This window comes from Mustela putorius, unplaced genomic scaffold (genome assembly GCF_011764305.1).
Source record: "Mustela putorius furo isolate JIRA1106 unplaced genomic scaffold, ASM1176430v1.1 tig00003834_pilon_pilon_pilon, whole genome shotgun sequence".
In the NCBI taxonomy this organism is placed as follows: Eukaryota; Metazoa; Chordata; class Mammalia; order Carnivora; family Mustelidae; genus Mustela; species Mustela putorius.
The window spans coordinates 20,252,047-20,279,882 of NW_025421987.1; the positions used below are offsets into that span (position 1 = coordinate 20,252,047).

The window sequence follows — 27,836 nt, forward strand, 5'->3', positions numbered from 1 at the left end:
TTGTGTCAAATATCCCCCATTCTATAACAATATGTCACAGCAAAGACGTCAGTACCAAACTTAAGCCATCGAGTTATGGCATTAGAAATGACATTTATGTCCTCTGCTGAGACCCCTGTTCTACCAATTATTTCACAGTGATTCCTTAGCCTACTGACGAGCTACTCCTTAGTTCATTGCCTTCAGCATCACTTCCTGACCTTCACATTCACGTGAATTTCATTCAGTACAGATGGGAACATTGAACTAATAACAAAGCCATCGTATTATTGAACTGGCAATGAAAAGCTTTCTTGATACTTTCAAGGTAACTTGGAAGGTGGGAGTGGATGGATAAGTTTGCTCCATGTCATAAAATTGTGGTTCCATAATTCAATTATAAAAATTAGTACAATGATTATTTATAAGTAGAATGTAGGCTATAGTATTTCATCACCTCTAAATGGTACTTATTTCTCCCTGGTTATAAATTATAGATAGGTTCGAAAGTAAGATATTCAGATCTTATCAGAGCTGGATGGTTTTATAGCTACTAATGTGAATAAAACATATTTGTGGGCAGCTGACAAAGTATTTGCAAATGACTTAAAATCAAATTGCGTATTTATATTTATATAATACTTTATAGAACACTTTTGTGTACATGATTTTATTTTGAGTTGTCTGATGATCCTATGAAATTTGATAATTGGGTTCATTCACTAATACGAAAACGGAGTCAGTGGCATTATTTGAATTTCTCACAGCCTCATTGCTAGTGAACAGGTCTCGGTTTTGAATCCTGGCAGCCATGACCCCTCCTTTAGTGTGTTTTCCTGTAATACATGTCTTGCTCTACATGAGAATGGATTATTAGAGACATGAGAATTAGTGGTATGATCAGTTGGCAAAAAAGCATAATGTATAAACATTCATTTGCATTTTGTAGTTATTCTCTTTATTGAGGTTAATGTATTTCATAAATGTGATGCCATTTTTTCCCCCATACTGTCCGATGCGGGAAAAGGAACATTCCTTTCATTAAAAGAAAAGAGAGACCTAATCAACTTCATTGTGCTAAAGTCTTAGTATAGATAACTTATTTGCTAGCTTTTGGTCCTCCTCTGTAGACAGCACTGTGAAATAGTCATCTGATCATGATCTTCTATTTTTAAAAGTGTGACCAGATTGTTTGGGCAAATGTAACAATCCATGTTTTATAGACGATGCAACAAAATAAAAAGAAAAATGACACATCTCAGTTCAGATAGCAAAGCCAGGACGCACCTAAACTTTAGGTCTACAGGGCTAATTTAAAAATGCAGTTAATTTATATTTATATCTATTATGAACATAAAAAAAATTCTGAACTTTCAAATTTACTAACAAAGTACAATGCACATCCTTGTATTAAAATAATATTAACAAATGGAAGGAAAAATATGGCTGTATCTATTCATTATTCCCTAAGCATTTTAAAACTAGATACAAATGTACATGCAATATTATCTTTAATATCTGCTTATATAAATATTTATATCAGACATACATAAATTTAAAAATTATTCCCAAATGTATATAATACTTAGAAATATTTTGAATGTTTCCCTAGAATTTAAGCTTTGTAAGGTCTAGCTTTCTTGACTAGTTCACTAATGGTGATGCACAGAGTCAAGTTTTGGGTATAGGCTCAACAAATTTTTTCACAAATGAAATAATTATTTCTGTAAAATAAATATATTTGATCCTCTTCATTTTTTAATATGCCAGCTTACATGCTATCTAGTACATAGCTAGCATCTTTAACTAGTTAGCACAAAATATCTGTAATGTACACTTCTGTAATATTCTATGTCATTTTGGTTAAGGATATCCACTCTAGGCCTCACCCCAGGTGCAGGGACATTCCACCATTGTTCAAAATCAGGTTCCCCATAAAATACTCCGTGTATATTAATGTGCCTTAGGGGAAAAACACAATTCTGTGTAAATCCATTTTTTCTATATAAGTCTCGACACACAAAAAACTTTCCTGTTAATGTGCACTGTTGAATCCCCTAATATACAATTTCTATACAATATACAAACGATCTCCTGATGGAGATCCTTTGGGGAAATATCTCTAATCTGGAGATATTTGTCTCTACTAAACCACAGTGACATAGAATAAATACAGTGCACGTATAACTGATGCCTAGAAAGTTATGAATGTAGAGCTATATGTAAAACCTAGACTTGTGCTCACTTCAGCAGCACATATACTAAAACCTGGACCTTTTCTGAGTTTAATATTTCATAATCAATAAAAAATATTTTTCTGAGAATCAGTAGGGCATTCCTATTAAGTTTAATTCACAGGAGTATTTTCCTCATTGTACGTTTATTTTTGAAATTAGAACAAAGCTTTCATTCAGACTTAGCCTGGAAGAAAAGATATTTTCCCTGGCATATTCACGAACTGGTAAGAATGAAAACTTTCCCTGCTTCATGTGCGGGACACAAATCATTTTACCCAAGTTAGGAAATTCTTTATGCCTCTACTGCATTCAGAGAGTGAAATGATTGTTGTTTCTTTTCTGTGTCTTATGCTCTATGTTAAAATCTGAAAGAACTGGTTTTGAGTGGTTCACCTTTTTATCATTTGATAGCATTATGAAGATATGATTTTAACATGATTTTTCTTACCTCAAAGCAGGAGCAAGAGACAAGTTATACCATTCTGAGGGCAAGAGGCACGAACGTTACCATCAGTAGCCTCAAGCCTGACACTACTTACGTATTCCAAATCCGAGCCCGAACGGCAGCTGGATACGGGACCAACAGTCGCAAGTTTGAGTTTGAAACTAGCCCAGACTGTACGTATTATTTCAGCGTCATGTATTGGGAGAGGGCTGCTGTAAAGGTGTCTGATAATTCATTCTCATTTTCTCTAAATTTTAATTATTAACATTTAGATAATATTTACATATTGAGATACACTGAAAGTAAATTGCTTGAAATATTTGAAAATTTGTATGGTATTGAGTCTGCAGATTTGTGTTTGTGTGGGTATGCATCTGTGTTGTTGTTTTTCTCTTTTACACACCAAACATGTTCGAATGCTGAAATGCTACTGGTCCTCTACTAGCCATAAATTGCTTTGAGGAAAATTATGTAATATGAAACATACCCTCAGTACTTGTTAATCCAGATGTCCTGGGTTCATTGCATAATTCAGTGAATTATTTAAAACACACACACACAAAAACTTGCTGATATCCATGAGGATTTTAATATTGTTTTAATCCTTAACACCTTCAATCTTGTGTCACTTGGAGATTGAGGATTTTCTAAATCGTGATTTATCACCTCATTCACATTCACAAGCAGTTTGGATAGTCTTATGTGTCTGACACCAAATTTGGCATAAATACATCTAAAATTGGCAAACATTTTCCCAGTGGTATTTCTCTTTTCTTCAAATGTATTTGCTTTGTATTAGAAAAACCCTCTGCTGAAATATAATGTTTAAAAAGTTAATATCATGGCCACAGTACTAATACAGAGTGAACACACATTCAAGCTAAGGATTTTATTTAGTTTATTAATTAATGAGGAGACTCTTATGTATTTATCTATATTTTATTTATGTTCATTATATCCTCCAAAAGATTAAACTGGCTTATTTTTTTGGATTAAATAGGTTTAAAGGAAAATTTGAAGATCAGATACATATATACATATAAATACATATTTGTGTGTGTACCTATATAGGCAATCAGGAATACTTAAACAAATTTACTAATTTGCCCCAAACTGACTAATATCCTATAGGACAACAAATGTAATGATTGAAGTAATCTTTTCTACTGCACATAAACCATTTATGTCTCCAGTAAATGTTTTATTTTAATTTTAATGGGAGAAATTATATACATTACTCAGTTGTCTGCAACTTAAATTCAATTGTAAAATAGCCTAGAAAGGCAATCAAAGATGAACACCCTTTAGAAAGAGACTCTCTGGGAAGGGTCTGACAATGGCCTGCACTGTCCTGAAAGGAAACCCAGTAATCTCTTCTGATTTTTCCAATTTGCCATTTCTCCTGGCATGCATATTTCCTACTTAAATATTTTGTTCATGACATTAAAATCATGTTGGCTTCGGTACAGTAATATTTTTATTATGCCCACAATCCATATCTAATAGAAACATTGAAGATTAACATAAATTATCAAAACTGTTCAAGTTAGTGTAATAGTTACTCTATCAGGTAGTAATTTTATGGCACACTTTTGGTCAGATGATTAGAAAGGCTTCTTATAATAACAAGCTGTACTTCCTGCAAGGCACTGATAACCTAGTGTTCTTAGAAATTATTAGCTCACAGCTGAAATGTGGCAATTCTTCTAACTCAAAGGGGAGCTGCCATCCTCAAAAGCACACATCTATACTTCAAGACCTCTCCTAATCCTCCGTGATGGATATACATGTTTACCCAACTGTGGCGTTATGGGAGTGCCTGCTCGGATCTCCATGCTACCAAGCCTGCAGTGGGCAGACAACCTCCAGCTGCTGCTCCTTCAGGACCCACCACAGCCACCATGCACGGGCCACACTTCCCTTGTGGACTAAACACTGCAAGGGGACTGGTGTCAGGCCTTTTCTGACTAATGCAGGATTCCTCTCCAAACAGTCTTCACTCTGGGACTAGGTTCCAAGGAGAAATCGTTCTCTGAGACAATTCACATCAAAATGGTACAAATTGCCATGAGAGTACATCTGAACAAGTTTTAAAAACAAATTTAAAATTTTATGTGACACAATAAAAAAGTTTAATTGCAATTTGACATTAGTAGTTCTAAATATTTTTGTTAATGTTTAAGTAGTGCAAAACAAGTTTCTTTTTACTTTTTCTTTTTTTTTAAAGATTTTATTTTCAAATAATCTCTACACCCAACAAGAGGCTTGAACTCACAGTCCTGAGATCAAGAGTTGCATGCTCCTCCCTGCCTGCCAGGGTCATTGCAGAAAAGTTTCTTGTTCTGAAATGATTACAAATTGAATTTTTTTATCAAATTTTTAAATGATATTTAAGGGAACAACAACAAAATCTACATTTGCTTTACCAAGAAAGATCACAAATCCCAGGAAGAGAAAGAAACAAATGTGCATTATATCCCTGTCGTAGAAATTAGGCATATTGAGGGACAGGAGGGTCAGATCACCATTAGATAAACCTTCATTATGTTCCACGCATGCATGTTCTTAATCAGCACTTAACTTTATCTGAAATGTAAATATGCAAAGGGAACAACAAATTCCAATATATGAATGTGACTCCAGATTTACTATAGATATTTCTGGAGTGGCCTTCTGCATGAACCACTTCTGAAGCTTCAGTGTCTGAGGTTTAAGAAATAATCCCATTGGAAAACTATAGGGTCTTGGGGTTTTGCCAGATAAGTTTTATATTTGCAATACTTCCACTGATTGATAGAGCAGTTGAAGAGAGGAAAAGGAAAAGATGAGCTTTTTAACACCTCCTCTACATTTAAAAAAAGCTTTGAGTTGAGCAGCTTTATTTATTTATTTATTTATTTTTAAAGATTTTATTTATTTGCTTGAGAGAGAGAGAGCAAAAAAGAGCGTGCACGAGAGAGCACGAGCAGGAACAGGAACAGAGAGAGTGGGGAAGCTGACTCCCTGCTCAGCAGGGAGCCAGTTGCAGGACCCTGGATCATGTCTTGAGCTGAAGGCAGACACTTCACTGACTGATTCACCCAGTCTCCCCTCAGTTTGATTTAAAAAAAAAAAAAAATCAATTTACTCTTGCTGCTTCAGCATAAAATAATTCCAGCCTTTAAATATAAATGAGGAAAAAAAAGTATTTTTTGTTTTAACCCGGGGAAAAAAAGACAAAAATCAACTTTCTATTTTTTTTTTTTAAGATTTATTTGAGAGAGAGAGAGAGAGAAAGGGGGTAAGGGCAGAGTGAAAGAATCTTCAAACAGACTCCCCAGTGAGTGTGGAGCCTGATGTGGGGCTTGATCTCACGACCCTGAGATCATGCCCTGAGCCAAAACCAAGAATCAGATACTTAACCAACTGAGCCACCGAGGTACCCCTAAGTTTCTATATTTTTTAATAAAAATGATATCTTCTTAAAATTCTAAGAACATAAGAGTCTTATTTGTTATATATTGATATTTATATATTATATAATATTTATATATATTATATATATATAAAGTCTCATGTTTGGATTTCTTTTAACAATTTACTATTTATTGTACTTTTTATTTTTTTAATTTTTTCTAGTTTTTATTTTTAAAAATTATATGAAAAGTTCTCATTCATAACACATATACATAATTTTCAATAGAACAAAGTATATCTTTACCTGGAATTTAGATAATATTTTTTGAACTTGGTTAAAATGTCTTACTTTTTACAATGATTATCATCTTCCTCTTACCAATGAGGAAACTGAGAAATAGGGATGTTTAAACAAGTTTTCCAAAACCATACCATTGGTAAATTACGGGTCTGATACTAGAACTCATGTATTTATGTGATAATATATTAAGCATTCTTTTTTTTTAAGATTATTTATTTATTTATTTGATAGACAGAGAGAGATCACAAGTAGGCAGAGAGGCAGGCAGAGAGAGAGAGAGGGAAGCAGGCTCCCTGCTGAGCAGAGAGCCCAATGCGGGGCTCGATCCCAGGACTCTGAGATCATGACCTGAGCTGAAGACAGAGGCTTAAACCACTGAGCCACCCAGGTGCCCCTATATTAAGCATTCTTATAAATCATTTTATCTGGTCCTGTTCTGTAAGCTATTCAAATACTATTATTTCCTTTTTATGTGGCCTAGGACACAAAGTTTATATGTTTTTTTCCCTCAGGTTGTATAACCAATAAGTGAGGTCAATGACCCTAGAATCTCCAAGTTTTGGAGTACTGATCCAGTGCTGTGATTGCATATTAAAATATATTTATTAATATATTATTTATATATGTACATATTAATTAATTAAATATGTATATATATGTAATGTTAAAGTGGTAGAGTTTACCGGAGTAAAGAAGCATCCTAGAGTCAAGGCAACATCTCCTAAGTAAGAAGTACGAAGAGTATGAAACTGTGGCATGCTTGGAAATAAAGTCAACTGTCTAGAAACCCTCAGTGGGTAGACACGGAATCCATAGCACTTTTTGCCAGTTTTTCACTGAGGAAATGAAATAATAAAAATATGTAACATTTATTAAGCACTTACTATGTGCCTGGCACTGTTTTAAGTGTTTTAACTGCATTACCCATTTAATCCTCACAACAATGAGATATTATGTCAGACAACATATAAGTGCAAATCCAGGCATTCTGGTTCACAAGAACGATCTCCTAACCAGCCTGCTTTAGGGAGAGGAAGCTGGCAGTATGTACAGGCTATACTAAAATGGGCAGTGCCTAACTAGAAACAGGAGAAGCAGTTTGCTTGTGGGAGTAAATATTCAAAATGAGTTTCTAAGACACATAATAGGTATCAATGTTTAGCAGCATGCCACATAAAGTCATTGGACAACTCTATTATGCATTTAGTCAATATTACTCATTAAAGTGTTTGCTAATTTCACCAGCAAAAATGATCACTTTGATTATGTGCTTTAGATAGTCTCCAGGATTCATAGCTATTTAGAGCTAGAGGAAATTGCAGAGATGTTCTACTGCCTGTGACAGAAAAAGAAATCGAGAAGTCCTCTTTCTTCTATCATGTTTCCCCTCCCAGTTTCACTGACCTTTATTTTATCAACTGGCTAAAATGTGCAGAGAAGGTAGAACTTGCTGGGCTTTATAAGTTATTACAGGATACAAAATGGAAAGTAAGAAATCGAGTTATTATTATAGGCTTATGGAGAATTATTGAATCACTAGGTTAAGTTATTTTGCAGACTAATCACAGATCAATGTCCCATGCATGGGTATGTATCAGTCCAGGTCTTCTGGGAGGCAGATGTGAAGATGGAATTACAAGAGCTTTATAGGGGGAGATGTAGGTAGGGGAAACAGGCAGGAAGAGCAGAAGTGGTCAAGCAGCACCTCCGGCTGGGATGTAGGCCAGCTGTCTGTGAAGAGCTGGAGGGAAAGAGAAGCATGGAGAAGGAGGAGCCTCAGACAGCAGTGCAGCTCGGAGGGTCTCACAAGCCCATGAGGAGCCCCAGAATGAAGACTGCTGTTGAGGAGTCCTGCACTGAGCAGGGAGGCCCTGGCCCTGGTCCCCTAGGGCGGTTAGTCATGGAGGGGAACATGGCCCGTGCATGGAGGCTGCGGTGGGTCCTGAAGGGGTAGCAGCTGGAGGTTGTCTGCCACTGCAGGCTTGGCAGCGGAGAGATCGAAGCAGGCACTCCCATGACTGCCACCGTGGTGTAAACAACAGTTTGCTGGTAGTAAAGAATAAAGTGCTTGCAGCAGTTTATATTATGAGGATGACATCCTGCCACACTTGGAGCTCTTTTTTTCAGATGCTGAGGAAACTTCTCATAGCCTATCTGCCAGGTCTCTTCATTTGTATCATTTAGCTGTTCCTAAAGCAGCGTTATTTTCCAGAAAACCTTCCAAGGTTAGATGTTGATGAGGCTGAACATCAGATACTGGCTTCTGGAGAGGAGATGGTATTCAAATAATCAAACTCTGTCTTCTAAGCTCTTTTCATTCATCCCTCATTCATTTGTTCACCGACATTTATTACAAGAGTAATATATGTTAAAATATGAGCATGTGAATGGGGTTGTTCCAGGAGCTGAGCATATTTTTAGAAGGTCTAGAGATCGGGATTCTTATGGAGTTTGTTAGTAGCTGAGGCTGGGGGTAGAGAGGACTAGGATCTTAAATGGCTTTACCTTCGCTGGTATGGAATTTGCATTTTATCTTAAAAGTGATGGAGAGCCCTGCAAAATTTTTATGCAGGAGAACGACATGGTCAAATTCATGGTTTAGAAGAAATACACTGATGGCCATGTAAATAGAGACCAATCAGGAATTTCTAATTGTAATCCAGAAGGGAAATGAAGACATAAACTAAAACACTCAAAGAGTTTGGTAATTAATTGGATATTGAAGGATCAAAAGGGAAAAGATGAGATGACTTCATGTTTATGGTCTATGTCTTTGCTAGTCAAAATGTTGACTGGGTCAGCGGCATCAGCATCACTGTGAGCTCACAAGAAAAGTCCAGTCTTGGTCCCCATTCTGGACCAACTGGATCACAAACAACTTTTCCAAAAGATTCTCAAGTGGTTCGAATGAAGTTAGAGAAGCATTGGTCTAGCTCAAGGGTCAGTAAGCTTGTTCTGTAAAGGGACAGATAATAAATATGTCAGGCTTTGTGTGTATAGTTTCTGTTGTTCCTACTCAACTTGGCTATTGTAGCATAAAAGTGGCCAGACAATACACAATTGAATGCGGTTGTGTTCCAAAGCAATTTTACTTATGCACCCAAACTTGAATTTTGTATAATTTTTACATGTCAAGAAATCTTTTAACTTTTTACAACCATTAAAAATATATATAAAAATAATGTGAACTCCTGGGCATTACAAAACTTGGTGGCAGGCCAGGTTTGATCCCTGGGCCTTCTTTGCCAATACCTCATCTAGGTGAGTGAGTGAGCAAATGGGCCATTCACAAAGGTAGGAAATACAGGAAGAACAATTTGTTGGTGGTATGTGTTGTAAAACATTTAAATAACTCTAGATATTGGAGGCTAAACAAGCTTGATTAGATTGTTTTTATCATTTTGTTCCTGGAACTCTTACCTGTTCTCTATGTTCCTCTGGTAATTTCTGGTTTATCCAGTGAATTTCTCTGTAGTGAGGATAGACAAAACCAGCCCAGGATATTTCACACGCTAGGCACTCAAGGTGTGTTTGATTGATGCCATTGAAACAGAATACTTTATCTTACTAATTAGAAATTTCAAGCACCATTTTAAGAAATTTTTTTTCTTTTCTTTTCTTTTCTTTTTTTTTTTTTTTTTACACGAAATGAAGAGTTCTGTCTATACAGGCTTAAGCAATAAGCCAATTTCAGGTAAAACCAGTGTAAATACGGTTTCTCTGTGCAGATGTTAGTTATGGTGTGTTAATGCCTGGCCTTTTCTTATTTTTTTTTTCTCTACCTCACAGCTTTCTCCATTTCTGGGGAAAACAGCCAAGTAGTGATGATTGCCATTTCAGCGGCGGTGGCGATTATCCTGCTCACAGTCGTCACCTACGTCTTGATCGGGAGGTGAGTCCACGGGCTCTTTTACCACTTACTTTCATTATTGCCTTGCCTGCTCCCCTCAGTGGCCACTAACATCCAAAGGTTGTGGTCCATGAAGTATTTTAACAAATAAGCATGTCTCCACTTAGATCTAGATTTTCTTCTCCTCCCTTTCTTTTCTTTCTCCATCTTTAGTTTTGATTTTTCTTTCCTCCATTAAATTCCTGCCCCACTCTTCAACACATTCCACGTCTCCTCTCTCTTGACCTCACTTGTAGTTTTTACTTTCTTTTTCCAATTATCCTCTTACTCTTCAAATATGCCCCAGATTTCCCTGTCACTTTCTCACCCAGAACACTGGTAACGCAGTATAGCGCTAATCACTAACAATGGAGACTTTACCCTTCATTCATTCTAACAGCAGTTGTTTAAAAAAAAACAAAACTATAAACACTTTCTAAGGCTATTATAAAAACTGAGCTGAAGGGGTCTGCACAGTGGGGAATCAGCTCTACGTATCTCCTCATTAGGCAGCTTTCCAGAGTCCCCAGAGAAAGAGGCTTTCTATAAAGGATTTAGAAAATATGAAGTCATTAAACTTTTACTAAAGCATTTAATTGTTTGAGGAAAATGCTTTACTTTTTTGTGCTTTGCACATTCTGCACATAGATAATTGCTTTAAGTATATTTTCTTTCTGTGTTTCTTCCCTTGACTTAACCTCCAGGTTCTGTGGCTATAACAAGTCAAAACACAATGCAGATGAAAAAAGGCTTCATTTCGGGAATGGACATTGTAAGTTCCTAAGCTGTTTTGGTGCTTTGGTTTTTACCATTTCAGTTTTCCCAGTTATTGATTTGTTATTGGATAACTTCCCCACAAAGAGAATGCAAAAGTAGTTCTATGAAAGAATTGAGCAAATTAAATTAATTTTAAATGGAGAAGGAAATTCATGGCTCCACATTAAGTAATTTTTACATGGTCACATTTCAGCATACTTAAGCTAAAGGGAAGGATAACCTGTGGTTTCTATCCAGATAATGCATAGGATGTGGAGTATGGTCTATAGTCAGCTCTGCGTAGCTGAAAGGCAAAGCGTATCTTCAATTTCCTCATTTCTTGTCCTTTGCTAAAATCTAAATAGGAACCTTTTCCTTTTCCTAACTCCCAAATAAATATAAACCTCTGTTTATGTGAAATGCCTTACTCTGTTTTGTCAACCAAGCAGGAGAGAGCCTTTAAAATAAACTATTTTGGAGTTATACGATATCCAACTGGTAGGAAAGACTGCACTTTTCCCTCATATTTTAATACTAATCAGTTTAGTGTCTTTTTAATATTTTCTAAAAGAAATACTTTCATTTAGGAAATGAAGTGTTTATATCTAATAAGAAGACTCTTTTGTTCTTCTTCTTCTTCTTCTGGCAAAATAAATCATCCCAGGTGTTTTGATTTTCCAAACTATGGCTCAGTTTAATGTGGCAATTACTAATCAGTGGACTCAAAGGGAATGTTCTTATGGAAATTAGTAGAGATTTATGTGCTTTCAAATAATCTCAATATAAGTAATGTGTTCTTGTATACATTACTTTCTTTGGAATTCACCGTTGCCTTGTAAAATTATTGTCAATTCAGCATCATACTTTGTATCAGTCAGTGGCTTTGCATCTAAAAATTATAGCTCTCGTTATAACTCAAGTAAAAGCTTGATTACCTGTAGCTAACATGCAGGGGGCATACAGTGGCTTGAAAAAAAAAAAAAAAGTCTTCCGAAATGTAAATTGATGTAATGTGAACACTGCGACAGAGTTTACAGAGAACATTTTCTGTTTGTAGTCCTTACAGAATAATTCACAAAAGCCAAAGTAGTACATTCTTAGTAGACTCACTTCATCATTTCAGATTAGTTAGGTTACCAACTCAGAAGTTGTAAAAGAATGAATGAACAAATTACAGGATACTTGTCTAGCTTTTTTCATCATCCCCAAAAACACAGAGTCCCAGTCACCATGCATAAATTAAAGCAGTTACATTCCTGTGGATTAAGTTGTTCTTAATTTGGGTTAGATAGTCAATGTAAATATTGTCTTTAGAGCAAAACCATACTTTTTTTTTATATCAGAATTGTAAATCTCATGAATTTGGAACAATGATAAATTTCTGTAACCCACTTGTAAACAGGTCCCTCTATCACTCCAGTCTGTTTTAGCTGTTGGTTTTTCTGGGAGAGTTGGTTGAGACTTTAATTTTCTTCAAATGCACAATATTCTTATGACAGACAAACAAAAGAGAAATGCATTTTATTCTAGCTATAAGGGCATAAGGTAACTTATGTGCATGTCATAAACTTTCTGCGTCTTAATGCTACAGCTGGTTTATTTCAGACCATTTATTTGGTATTACTTTAAAAAGCTCTAGCTATGAACTATTCCCTCCAGCCTTGTTACAAATCCTATAATATTGCTTCAAAAGGAAAGAAATGTGTTTCACCTCCTAAGATCCTGTCCCCTTGCCCTCTCTGGCTAGGTCTTTTTATTTTTTGCTATCCTTAGGGCAACTCATGCTGGTAAAATGGAAATGTAAATTATTGTGTTTGCACAGAACGAGCTGTAAAGTAGTGCAGCTTAACACGTGTGCATGTGTTTATTATCTGGTTTTCTTGACACAGCCAAGCTACTCTGTATGTTGCCCTTAATTATTGGTGTGAAGGGATTATGTGCCTTGTATCCTGCATCACCTGATTCCTGGAACCTCTAGGGTCAGCAGTTAAAAGTCAGCAGCCAAACTCCCACAGTGAACAGGCTATTTTACTTGGGGATCTGTGTATGTTTATATTTGTATTGTTCCCTAAACTTTGTGTGGATAAAAAAAAGCAATATATATGATTTTACTTCATTGAAACGAGTTTGATTGATTTTAGTTGGAAACGATATTGAATTTTCAGATTATTTAGTAATACATATATTACCCTAGGGCTGTCAGGTATGAGAGGTAACTCTAAGAACACTTTCAAGGCTGTTTAAAACCAATGCTTATTTATAAATGTTTGAGGCTTTGCTCCTGACAGCTCCTTTTATTATGGTCTTTGCAAATTCTGATGCTAGTGAATCGCTTCCAACTTCATTTCCTTGAGGTGAGCAAAGTAAAACATTTGTAATTGTTTACAAGAAAATTTTCATTTTGGGGGAAAAGCTTGATTTTTACCTTATCTTTAAAAATGTTTCTCTTTCCTTGAAAAGTAATACTTAATTTCCTTACCTTACTAGTTCTTTACCTTACAATCTACTAGAGATAAATCAAAACAGAATGATCATATAGCCTAGCCAAACTTTGAGGCAAGCCTTCATTAAAATGTAACCAAACTGACTTCATGAAAAGATTCTGACACATTTTATTTCCTGACTTTTTATGTAAGTCTACAGTTACTTTTACTGTTTTCCTTAACCTAAGCAAGAAAAGTATGAGAGCTTTCCTTAATCTGTTTGCTTGTTTGAAGGGTAAAGTGTTTTGATACTGATAATATTGAAATAGGTTTAGTGTAATAATAAACTATAGAAGACCACTGTCCTAATGAGTGGCTCGGCCATCTATTTTGATAGGAAGCAATAATGTTTTCAATAATGGCAGAAGCTTGCAAACTGATCTGGGAGCTCAAAAGGAATGGACACTTCTGAGCCCAAATTCTGTCTCTAGAAACCTCATTTAAATTAATAATTGTGAATGAACATTCTTAACATGAAAATACTTAAAACGACAAATAGTCTCTCTCATTTATTGGACCTTAACCACATAACAGGCACTCATGCCAGGTGCCTGAATAGCAAGAAATAGAAATAGAAAATAGAAAGAGCCTTCTTTCTCTGGCACCTCATTTATTCTTTTTGCTGAGCTGTTCAAAGTAGAAAAGCTTCAAAAGTAACAGTTCTTACCTTCAAAAGCTATTTTAATCCACAGTTTGCCCAAGCCAGAGCAAAGGACTTGTCACTTCCCCATTTCTGTGGATGTAACTCCCTAGATATGTCTTCTTGAAATATCTGCACTTGGCCTCAGGATGGAGAGGTGGCACTATGGTGGCGCTCCTTGTCAACACAGGCTTGAGTAGGACGAGTGTTAGACTTTTTTCTCCATTTGTTTCCCAACTCTCCCAAACCCACTCTATAGTCATCTGAAAACAGCTAAACATAGCTAAAATCATCTGAAAACATAGCTGAGGACAACTGATTTTTTACTCCCTAACCACCATTTATTTTTATAATCCATTTTTTGTATGCTTCTATTTCATTACTCAAAACGTTTATGGATACTTTGCAGGATCATAAATTATTATGTGGCATAACCATGTCATTTATAAAGATGTCCTATAGGTCAATGAACTAATTCTTTCTCAGCCCACACTATGAAATGCTAGACCTGTTGGCCTAATGTCCATTGAGCTGAAGGCTTTCCAGAATAATTGTGGTCTTCAGTCTTTGCACCCATTTCATGCAAAGTCCAAAATGGAGTCGAAGAAGTCTTTGGTCATCACAGAATGTTCAGTTGCATTTGTCATTAAGATTCTTTCAATAAAAAATTAAACCGGAAAGGATAACATCTGATTTTGTTACTTTAGTATTAAAAAAATCTTTTGATAATATAGTGTGATAAATGAAAAAATATATCACTATTTGTCATCCCTGCTCCTTGCTAAAACAATGTTACCAATATTTTTTTTACCAATGTTACCAAAATTAAAAGTAAAAATCCATCATATTAGTACATACACAATATTCTTTAATGTTAGAGCATGTTTGTGTACTTTAATAGAGCCTAGTCTCCCTTTTTTAAAATTTAGTTTTAGGGGGTGCCTGGCTGGCTCAAGTAGAGCATGTGACTCAGAACTCAGGGTTGTGAGTTCAAGCCCCACATTGGGCATACAGCTTACTCAAAAAAGAAAAAATAGTTTTACTTTAGAGAAAATTCATTTATTGAATATTCCAAATTTTTTCTAAAATAACTTATTTTTCCAAATGGTAGGACTCTCATTAATATAAAATCAGATCCAAAATGATTCTTCTGAATCTTCCACCCATGCTATTTTAATTATAGATCATCACAAAAAAATTTTGCCTTCAGAATAATTAAATAAGTGCATATATGATGAAGGAGGTTTATATAAAATAAACTATAAATGTAATTTATGTTTGGAATTTAGCTTCTTAGAACCATTATTAAACTTACAGAGAATCTATATTGTCCTTAACTATGTTGAAAAATTATACAATAAGATTTCAGTTAATTGTACATGCACGTAATAGTACATGCATATAATACTCACATTATATATACATATTCTCACAGGTTTAAGAAGACCTACAATAGCAATGTGAAATTTTGATTGTGAATGTTACTAAAAGGAGAATAGTGTCAGACAAAAACCATGATGTTTTATGTTCTTTAATTAATTTGTCTGTAATTATAGCTGCCATTCCACCTTATGAAATTATTTCACAAACTTTGATTTATTGTCCGATGTGGCCTTGTTATAAATATCTCTTTACTGCAGGCTTTGTAGAATCATAAATGTGTAATAGTGTGATGGTATTCATTCACTCATGCTTCTGGTAATAATTACTGGGTCTACTCAATCCGGAACCATCCTTTCCTTGAGATTCCCCTTTCTGAAAGTTCATTTTCCTTCTAATGCTTTTTCAGAGAAAGTTCACTGTGTTTCCTCTTTTGTGTCATTATGGGAAAGTTTGTTTCTTAAGTGGTTCAGTACTTAATCCAACTTCTCTGTCTGCCAATTGCCATGATACCTGAGAATAAACTAAAGTGGGTGTACTTTTTTGTAATGGGGATTTTTTTTCCACTGATAATGTGATTATGAAATTGCATCAGTAAAATTTAAATAAATCTAGCTATAATAATGCCTTTCTTCCTTCCCTTAAACAGTAAAACTTCCAGGTCTCAGGACTTACGTTGACCCACATACATACGAAGACCCTACCCAAGCAGTTCACGAGTTTGCTAAGGAGTTGGATGCCACCAACATATCCATTGACAAAGTTGTTGGAGCAGGTAACCACCAAAATAATCCCACCCCCAACCCGTGTTAATTACAAGTTTACAACTATGAATAATAATGCCGTCTGAGATCACTCAAGTTCTCAAGCCTAAGTTATATTGCTATGAAAAGGGACATTTTTCCCCCTGATTTCATGATCAAAGGCAGGCAATAAATAAATGAAGGAGCATTTAACAGAATGTAATGATTTCAAAGGTGCCAGACTTACAGACTCACAGACCATGGCCAGCTTTTTATTTATTGAATTTCAGAGCCAGCAGCCGCAAGAGCTCAGTCCTCCCCGGGCTGTGCTGATCATGTGTCACAAAGCCTATTTGGCTGAAAAGGGGATAACAGAATGAAAGTGTCTTACTTTAAACAAGCTCACAAGGTGAAAATTTGATTTTGTAAAAAAGGTAATTTTAGAATGCTCTTCAGAATTAAAAAAAAGAGACAACACAAAATAAAATCATAAATGACACATTTTATTCAAATTTATTCAAAACTATTTTTGAGTGAACAGTTTAAATGATTCATTTTAATATTTGCCTGTAACTTTGTATAGTCTTAATTCATTGCGCTGAAGCTTGCCTTCATATAGACATCTCTTCATTCTAATCATGAATCTAGTCAATCATAGATCCATTAACAAACACCTATGGATTTTTAAAGCAGATTCATATTTCCAATAAAAATTATACTTATAAAATAACGATATTTTCACATTTACACATTAACATATGGACAAATACAAACACGCAGTGTGCAATTGAATAAAAACTACTACTTAAAAGTAAAAATAAATATTGTACAATAGTTTCATTCCATCATCTCATTAGTCAATATTGTTTTAACAACAAAAGCAAAGTTGATGTAGGAAATAGAAAGATTGAGAAATTAACTCATTGAATTATACATAACGTATCGAATCATGTTTTTGGCAAGTACTATATATATGACTGATGCTTCTTTACACAGATGTGCATATAATTTCTCTGTTTCTCTTTCTGTACATCAAACCAGTGTTTAGAATTCTAGCGGCATTTGCTATTCAAACAGGACAGTCTGAGTAATTCATATTATCTAAATAAAACGATAATTTACTAAATCTTCTCCTCCAACTTTATTCATATTTTATCTTCCTAAAACTCACATGAGCAGGTAATATTAAAATATGGAACTAGCAATTGATAAAAGGAGAATAGAGTATGAGCTTCCTTTTCCACAATCTAAGACTTAAGAATATACATACTCATCGTATATCTATGAATGCAATTGGAACAAATATATATTGATTACTCTCTTTCATTTGTGTAGTTCTGCTTTGTAAACTTCTCTGTGACATGGGGGCTTTTTGTCGTGCTGGTATTAATGTCCCACAAGAGTGCACTGCTTCCCAGCATGGAAAACTCAGGGGCAAAGGTAGCACAAAGACTTTGCACACTCAACCGATGTGAGGAGGAGAAACCCATTTAGGCTCAGCCAGTGTCCAGAAGACCAGACAAACACATCAGGATCTTGAACTTTGGGACTCTCTGCATTAATAAAATTAAATATGTCAATGTTATTGATAATGCCAGATATCTAGAACAGTGTGGTGGGAGACAAAACACATTAAAAATGGTATCTGATAGGGGCACCTAGGTGGCTCAGTGGGTTAAAGCCTCTGCCTTCGGCTCAGGTCATGATCCCAGGGTCCTGGAATGGAGCCCCATGGGCTCTCTGCTCCACAGGGAGCCTGCTTCCTCCTCCCTCTCTCTGCCTGCCTCTCTGCCTACTTGTGATCTCTGTCTGTCAAGTAAATAAATAAAATCTTTTAAAAATTTTTAAAAAATAAAAATGGTATCTGATAAATGAAGAAATGCTCCTTATACTAACTCATTTAATAATCCCCGACACTCATTAAAGATCAGGACAAACATCTTATTTCATTTCTCTCTTCAAACATATTGTAAAAAAATAGACATATGCCCCATTTTCAGGTTTTTGTAGCCAATATCCTCATTTGCCACATTCAGGGCGATAATACTGTGCCTGTTTTGTTTGCAAACAAGTATATCTTCAAGGTCGATTACACTTCTCCTGGAAGATTTCAGTATAATATTGAATCCAGCCAATTCTAGTCTGTCTTGATTTGCCTTTCAGGGTTTGTCATCACAAAGACAGAATAGTAGATGGAGATTTTGAAAGCTATCAATTTTTCTTAAAATTTTGTTTTGAAAAATGTAAACTATCTACAAAAGTAGATGAAATTGTATAATAATAAAATGGAGAATATAGTATAATAGTACCCATTTCCACCACAACTTCAGTAACAATGTATTCCTGGCCAGCCTTCTTTCATTTATACACTTACTCATTTTCTATGTCCTTTTAAATTTTAAAAGTAATATTGTTGATAAAAATTTAATAGTTATGCTAAACTGATTAGCATCTATCTTCCAATTGCTTTAGTACTGAATCTTTCAGTCAAAGACAGAACTTTCTCAGTCAATTAAATATGCAGGAAAACTCTACATATGTGAGATAATTCTCTAATTTTCTGTAGGATATATTATAAAAAGAAATAGGTATAATGGAAACTTTTATTTATACTTTGGCTAATTAGAAGAATTATGCCCATATTGAGAATAACAGAATTAAAACTGAACCACAAATTGACTTACTCAAAGTAGTAATTTTTTTAATATTTGAATTCAGAATGACTCAAGTTTCCAGTTTTACTCCTCCATCCAACCATTATTTCAAAATCTAAATATATGTTCATTTAATTCCCTATCCTATTAGGCATTCACATGGTATTTAATTTTATTAGCCATTTGGGTAGGCATCGTCTCCATTTCACCAGATGAGCTAAAAATTTGAGTGACCTATAGTCACATAATTATTAATTGAAAACCAAAATTTGAATGTTGTACTTTCCAATTTCAAAGTTCATACTAGACATTAATAATGACAGTAACGCCTTCATCTAACATTTTTGTGAGGATTGAGATAATTCTTGAACATTGCTTACCTGACACATCAACATTGTTCCATATATATTTTTATTATGCTTCTCTTGTTAAAACGGTAGAAGGAGAGTGGAATTTGAAGGCAGAGTGTCATTCTACTTAAATACAAGTAGATTTTTTTCTTCTACTTTAAATGACACGAGTGTAAGAAATTTTACTTTGGACAATTTTGCACTGTGTATCTTAAATCAGAATACAGTGTGTCCATTCTCAGAAAGCATACTGTATTTCAAAGGACAAATAAAAACTGCTATACTTACTGGATTTAAAAAATCAGGCAATGATTTCCAAGGATCTTATTGTAGTTGTGCTTTTACCTAGAAATGATGGGAATGAAAGGATCTAGTTTTTGTTTTTTGTTTTTTTTGGGCTCAAAGTTAATTGTATAAGACCATGTAAAATCCAGCCTTGTGTTTGGCCAATCTTTGTTAATTTTTTCAACACTGTTGTTTAAGTTAATATAAAGAGAACTGAATTAATATTTAATATTTCTATGTTTAGTAAAATATATTGGTGACCATTTCTAGTATTTGTATGGTGAAACAATCACATTTCAAAATTTTTTTTTTTAATTACCATTACTGAAACATCATTTTCTGAATTTTGGAGGTAGATAGACATTTACATATGTTGGTTATCCCATTGAGAAGAAAGAAAGGAACTCTAATTAACCAACTTGAAATTCAAACTCTTCTTCTGATGGTCCCAGTGAGGTACTCTCACAAAATGCTGTCCTTCACAAATACTTGTCTAAGGTGACATTAACCTTGCTACCACCATCATCATCACAACCGCCTATTCTCACATCAATACAGAATTTGACAGTTTAAAAATCATTTTTATATTTGTGCTTCAATTTGATCTAACTTTTTAGAGATAGGTAATTTATCCTTCTTAAGGTGGGTCTGAACTCAGGAAAATAGTGACCAACACGTAGATGATACTTACTATGTGTCTTTACATAATATTCATTCTTTTATTTGCACAAACACCTCATGAGTTAGACACAGTTGGTGCTCCCAAGTTACAGACAGGAGACAAAATAATAGAGAGGTTAAGATGCTTGCTTAAAATCACATGGCTAAGAAGTTACCAAGGCAATTAGACCCTAGAATCCATACTCTGTCCACAGTTCTGTACTGTCTGTCCTGCAATCTGTTGACAAGTGATTTATTGTCTAGAAATAAGTGATGATAACATCAAAATTTAAAACATGATGCATTACAGCATATTGGCTCATGATGATGGCAGAACTTAGAGAAAATTAAAGCTTATTGTGGATGATTCCTTATGGTTTACTCAAAATTAATGTTATACAACATGAACTGGAGCTCTCTGGAAATGTTCTAATAGCCCAGTATCATGAAAGGAATCCTAATTCTTAAAAAAATATATTTATTTCTGGGTGTACGTGCACGCAAAAGAGAGAGCGCATGCATGTGCACAAGGAGGGGCTGCAGGAGAAGCAGCAGACTCCCCATGGAGCAGGGAGCCCAAGTCAGGATCCCAGGAACCCAAGATCATGACCTGAGCAGAAGGTAGACCACTCCCTGCAGCCTTTACTCCTGCTTACATATTCTAACAGTGGTTTACTTTGCATCGTAACTTTTCTTCCGAATACACTCTATAATGACATATTCTACTTGGGATTTCAAAAAGTCAATGAATGTTCTCAAATTCTGTCCCTGATTCTCCCTGTAATCTGAAAGAACACTCTAGCTACAGATACCACTATCTTCTCTATACTCCCTCAAAGGTAAGAAATGAAATCTGTCTTATTTAGTATTATAACTCTGTGATTTTCAATATATCTTGTCAAACTGTTGCAAATTGATGAGTATTTATTAAAAAATGTATAAGTAACTGCTTTTGGACGTTAAATGAATTTGACCAGTTACAGCACAAGTCATTGTTTTGGAAACTGATTCCAAAAACCACCAGTTTGGAAACTGGATTCCCGAGAAAGGGTCAAATCTGGGAGAGTTTAGAGCTTCCTGGAGAGAAGCGAGCCGCTCCTAGTAATGCAGCTGGTAAATCAATAGGATAACCTGCTGCTTTTGTGAGTTGAACCACTTGTTTGAACAAAATATAGGAAAGAAACATCTCACTTCTTGACAGCTTTTCTCTAGCTGAGCCATGGGACATGAAGCTTGTACAAAAACTCACAGCGAGAAGGCTGGACCAAGAATGCTCTTCCATTCCATAGTACCCTAACAATGTAATTAATCCTTTTCAGAAAAATCTCTTATTTGATATTTAAAAAGAAAACACATTTTTAAGGTATTGTACAAATCCACATAATATTAGGATTTCCTCTATGAACAAGGAACGTTCTATGGGTGACACTATTTTGTGGCAATTACCATGGCAAGCAGTGGGTGAGAGAAATGAATGTAAAGCATGTCTACCGTCAGGGAGCTCAAAACATGATGAAGAGTTATGGGTAAATCTTCTTAATAACAATATATATGAAGTTAGCACCACAACTATTTCTAGGCAGTTTTATATTAGTTCACTTAGACTATTTAAAAGTCAGCAACACTCCATATTTAGTAAATTCTGGGTTAATCATGCATTTAAGACAAGTTTTTTTTTTTTTAAAGATTTATTTATTTATTTATTTGACAGAGAGAAATCACAAGTAGATGGAGAGGCAGGCAGAGAGAGAGAGGGAAGCAGGCTCTCTGCTGAGCAGAGAGCCCAATGCGGGACTCGATCCCAGGACTCTGAGATCACGACCTGAGCCGAAGGCAGCGGCTTAACCCACTGAGCCACCCAGGCGCCCCATAAGACAAGTTTTTTATTGGAGATACTGAATCAAAGAAAATATTTATAGTGATTCTATAGAAAAGGTTTTTACCCTTTTTTGATACTAGTATTTTCTTCTTCCTTCCAGAAGCTCAGAGAATTTTACAACTAGTATGTCAGTAATGTGACATGCCAATACTCCAATAAAATGAATTGATAGCAGATGCTACTGTTCTCATTTTCAGAGAGTCTGAGTATATCACTAAACTGATTCTCTTAGTAATAACAGAATGGCTGGAAACATCTGAAATTTAATCCATTGCTCAACCCATAATATCTGTGTTGCTCTGCTGATCAACCTCAGGAAATGGTAGCTATGAGAATAGGAGTTAAAACCCTATTAGATATGGCATTCAACTTTCCTCTGGTTCTTTCATATTTTTTTTATCACAATGTGGTACTTAAAAATGTATGAGGCCACTTACAAGGTCCATTTTCCATAGGGTGTGGATCCCCTGAGGTTTCTTAGGGATTCTCTGATTTCCGTCTTCTGAAATAAGTTGAAAGCCTACAAAGTACATCTTGTGGGTCAAAGGTATAAATATTTTGAATGGGATTATTGAGGGGAAAGAGTTACTCTTTACTGATACCTTTTTATTATGTAAGTCCTTACCTTTTGTTGTGGTTCTGTTCTTCTAACAGGTGAATTTGGAGAAGTGTGCAGTGGTCGCTTAAAGCTTCCTTCAAAAAAAGAGATTTCAGTGGCCATCAAAACCCTGAAGGTGGGCTACACAGAAAAGCAGAGGAGAGACTTCCTGGGAGAAGCAAGTATTATGGGACAGTTTGACCATCCCAACATCATTCGACTAGAGGGAGTTGTTACTAAGAGTAAGTCAAGTCAAAAGACAGACTTTTGCCTTTGTTGAGCAGAGGTTATTTAAAGCTAAACTCAATCATTAAAGAATTTTGATTTTTGATTTTTTTTATAAGTGTCAGTCTTTTTTTATTAATTTTTTATTTTTTATTTATTTATTTTTAATTTTTTATTTTTTATAAACATATATTTTTATCCCCAGGGGTACAGGTCTATGAATCACCAGGTTTACACACTTCACAGCACTCACCAAAGCACATACCCTCCCCAATGTCCATAACCCCACCCCCTTCTCCCAAACCCCCTCCCCCCAGCAACCCTCAGTTTGTTTTGTGAGATTAAGAGTCACTTATGGTTTGTCTCCCTCCCAATCCCATCTTGTTTCAACATGGGGGCTTAAGTGGGTATAAGTGTCAGTCTTAACAGAAAGACTAGTTTGGGGTTAACATGTCTTTCTTTGACAAAAGGATGAAGATATTTAAGTAGTTTTATATTGAAAGTGCTATTCTAGATCTTTAAAAAATTGGAAAAAATAGGAGCTAAAAAAATTGGTCGGTATTAAGACACATTGATGAAAAGACAGTTAAGAAGTGAATTGTGGAGAAGTCTCTGTTATGTAGAGTAAGAAGGAAAAACGATGACTCGATTTTGACAGGAATTGCTGGGAACTCCCAGCTAGCTGCCTTTTCTTTTACTGTTCACCAGTTTCAGTTAAATTTCCAAATGTTTACTCCCTTGATTTTAGGAAAATTATGGGAGTTTGGGGACTGCTTCCGAGCTGTAAAGATTGGGATCACATTAGACCCTAGGCCTTTTCCTGGTTCTCTGTGGATTTGAAATAATTCTAATCTAGAGTCCCAGATGGATTTTTGACTGGTCTGGGGAAACTCTGGCTCACTGCCCATGATAGAGATCTGAACTTATTTCCATGATAGTTTCTCCAGCCGGACTCAAAAGGAATCCCGTGAGGCAGGTATGTGATTTTTGGCTCCAGTACCAATGAAAACCTCTTGAGAATGCTCTAGGATTTTTTTTTTCCTCAATATTTTAGAGCACAGGATGAAGAATAAACTAAATTGGCAGCAAACTACTTAGAGCGAAAGACAACATATGGCAGGAAATTTGGCATCCTTTAGGGGATAATTCATTGGCACCACATTTACATATTCTATGGTTACCAACAGACATTACACATTATATTTTTCACGATAATATTTTTCTTTAACATTACATGGAGCACTTTCCAAATGGCACTAATACCTATTCTCATCTTAGTGTGACTAAAAAGGCAGTTCCTTTCTCACAAGAGCATGGTATAATTGAAATGTACTTTGATTTCCTTTGGAGTTTTCTTATATAATAAATGGGATTAAGAACTGAGTAATGTAGAACTAAACCATAAACTGTAAGCCCATATTAAGTACGGTAAGAAGCATGTTTCCCTTCGTACTCCTAATATTAGGCCATACTAGTAGTAACTCTGAAATATTTTCTGATGAAGAGCATTTTTTAACTATTTTTTAAATTAATAATAAAAACACTGCTAGTAGTAGTAAGATTGGGAAAATGTTCAAATCCTTTGTTCCTCCAGGGCAAGACCATACTACTTAATGCCTATAGAATTAACAATTATGTCTCACTGGGATCTTAATAATCAATTAGCCATTTATTCCCTTTTATATCATCCTCACCAAGTGGTTGTCCTTCAGATTGCGAGCACACCCCTTGGGGAGGAAGCTCATTTTTTACTTGTATGGCCGTTTTTCTTTTAACTTAATTTTCATAAGATTTTTTTCATAAGGTTTTCTTTTTGAGTTGACTATTGTATTGTATTTTGAGTTGACATTGTACTATGGATGTCATTTCATTATTATCACTACTCTGTGAATTAGATACAATAATTCCATTTGCATTAGAACAAATGATAACCCGTAAAGAGCAAGCAGCTTATCTAAATAGAAATTCCTGGAAATAGCATTGGAAACTTGGTCTGTTGGTTTTACCTCTTGTCCCTAACAATGGACAAAAAGTTTCTAATTTTCATTTTGTATTCTACTTCTTTTATATCTTGAATTTTTTAAATTTCTCTAATAATTTGATCATAGCAAGAAATCCCTCAAGCTTAAAAAATTTTCTGGAAAGAATTAATAACCCTTAATACCTAAAACAAAATGTGAACTCTCATAAAGGGAAAGAGTCCGTGTTATTTTTAAGGAGTGATAAAAATAGAAACTGGATCATACTAGATTCTTAACTTACCAATGTTAAGGAATTAAAAAATATTGATTGATTGATTAGATGGAAAAAAGAGCAGTATCTTCTACCTATATAGGTCTTTCTTTGGTGTTGGTTCATTAAATTGAATGCATGCTTCAAGGAAGCACAACTGTATAACTGCTTGCATCAGTCAGGGAGTGATGGAAAACATCATCATATTTTAGCATGGACAGAATTATCTATCACCTAACTTTTCCAACACCTACACTTAATAAAGAATGAGATAAAAGTGACAATCAAAATAAATATTAGATTTAAATTTGTTTATTGATAGGCTTTTACATGTTATCAAATGTAAATTGACTTTTTGGTTTCCAGTATTATTAAATTATTGAAAATGACCTATTATATTTTGCTAGCTGTTACCTATAAATTCATTCACTGAATGATGAGCAACATTAAACCATAATCATTATGGCGGGTTTTCTTTAAATATAAAAATGAAATAATCAAATATTAATTATGGCCAGCTGACAAAGAAATCCATAAAATAATACCCAAGACCAAACTGCAGAAAAAGAATGCATTAAGGAAAAAATTTTTTTAAATCATAGGTATTACACATTAAATGCCTTATTGAAGTCTGATTTTATAACATTCTAATGTGAATTACAACTGCCTTATTCTTGGGGTGAAAGTTCTAAATTTGATAACTCTCCCAGGTCAAATAAGCATGTAAGAGGTTGCCAAATTTGACTATATAGATCCCAGTCATCTTGTATAGTGCAAACATAATAGAGTAGCAAACCTAGATAAGATTTTGAACTTCTGACATATTTAAAAGCTCTAAGTCTGGTACCCTATAACATCTGAGAGGAAATAGAAATGACTTAAAATGAAGTTAATATGTTTCATTTAACATATAAATAAGGCAATTTTGGTCACCAGAAGCTATTCATTCACTGCTATTATTTTCTTTGTTTCCTGGGAATATAGGACTGCTAGAACGATCTAATTGCAAAGTTCATAAACACACACACACACACACACGAGTGAGGCATAGCTTATAATTTAATAAACAAAACTGTGTTTACAGAAGAAAACCAATTATATCAGTATCTGGATTAAGAATTAGAGTGTAATACTTCGAGTTTTGACTCAACCCAACTGGTTGTGAGTCCTGTGGCAAATCAAAGCACTCACAGAGACTCAGTTTCTTCCCTTCTGATTCAGAATAGAAGTTCTACTTCACTATTTCCAGATACCTTAAAGGTCAAGTAAGATTATATAGGAATATATTTTATTAAGTGAAATAGACCTGTGAAAACCTAAATTATTACTCCTGGTAAGTTTGAGAATTTATCAATTAATCTTGGCTGTATAGAAAAGAAAAATTCTTGAAAGCAATTCCTTTTGTTTTGCTCAATAATAATTCTTCTCAATATTTCTATTAATTATATGTTTGAAACACTACATCTGTTATAAAGTATCATTTTCAAGTCATTTAGAGAAAGCCCTTTATTCAATCATTATATTTCCATTTATTTGAATTGAACCATAAACAATTGTAATAAGTTTTGAGCTTGATGGTCTTAAACAAGAGAAGGTGAGAGAGTCTCTGATCTTCAAAGTAGCAGAAAGCTGGGGGCATAGTCTCTGCTCAGAACTTGGTACTAACATGTGTTATCAATTTTAGTCGAAGTTCAAAAAGATGGAACTTGTTTTTAGCAAATGTTTGATATTTCTGCCATCACACCATTAGTCAAATAATGTTCATACTTCAAGAAGACCCACATTAGCCATTTTTTACCAAGTGAAATAGAAGGAATTATATTAGATAAGGTTGATGTGATATTGTTGGTATTTGGGAGGGATTATTTTCTGAAAACTAGAAAAATAATAATAATTAGTGTAATTGTAACTTTACATCATTAAGGAATACAGTAAGCAGAACATTAGGACAGTTTCTCATAATTAAAACATTTCTATACTGATGTGAGCATTCACTTTACAGCAAAGTCTTAATCATTTATTTGCACCTTTCTATCTCCTGTGCATATGATAAAGATATTGCTGAAATAAAATGTCATTCTATGTTGACCATGCCAATTTCTTGCTATGTCCTGTTTGCTTCTCTCTGAAAGTGTTCTTCTGCACTTGTCTCAAGGGTACATTCATGACTAATTTTAGAAAGGAGTTGAGACCATCTCTATCCAAGTATCCACAACAATGAAATTAGGAAAATCTTTCAAATATATTAGAGAAAATATAAGACAGGGAATGCAATTTTTACACATTTAAGAATTTTCCTTATTTCTTCAACATTGACCGTTTATATTTTTTGGTTGAATTGGCCACACTTGAATTTAAAAAAGAATTTGTTTTTGTGTATTTCCCCATTTAGATAGGTTTATGATATTTTTGAAAGGTTAAATGCAACTTAACAACATTTGTTAGAGCATGACTTACATCTGCCCAAAGATCAATTTTAAATTTTTAAATATACAATAACTCTCCTAAAGGAAGAACTATAATTATACACTTGTTTAATAACTGTCTGTATAATTCTAATCATACACAAATTCTTGCAAAAAGTGAGAAAAAGAAACATCCCTTACTCATGAGGCTGAGGATATCTTTGACACCAAATCATACAAGAATATTTTTCAGAGGGAGAAAAAAAACTGCAATGTGTGAACAAAAATTCAGTAACACT

The 27,836-nt window shown here is 34.6% G+C and overlaps 1 protein-coding gene across 2 annotated transcripts in view; it reads left to right on the forward strand.

Annotated features, from left to right (window-relative positions):
* Positions 1-27,836, forward strand: part of EPHA3 (EPH receptor A3) — a 360,792-nt gene that overhangs the window by 280,171 nt on the left and 52,785 nt on the right. Inside the window, exons 7-11 of one of the 2 annotated variants that reach the window (XM_004777946.3) lie at positions 2,675-2,834; positions 10,148-10,250; positions 10,952-11,019; positions 16,156-16,281; positions 22,732-22,917. In XM_004777946.3, the coding sequence (XP_004778003.2) occupies positions 2,675-2,834; positions 10,148-10,250; positions 10,952-11,019; positions 16,156-16,281; positions 22,732-22,917 (643 nt within the window). Of the gene's footprint in view, positions 1-2,671; positions 2,835-10,147; positions 10,251-10,951; positions 11,020-16,155; positions 16,282-22,731; positions 22,918-27,836 lie in introns of both variants that reach the window. The other variant, XM_004777945.3, reaches the window with a different exon arrangement.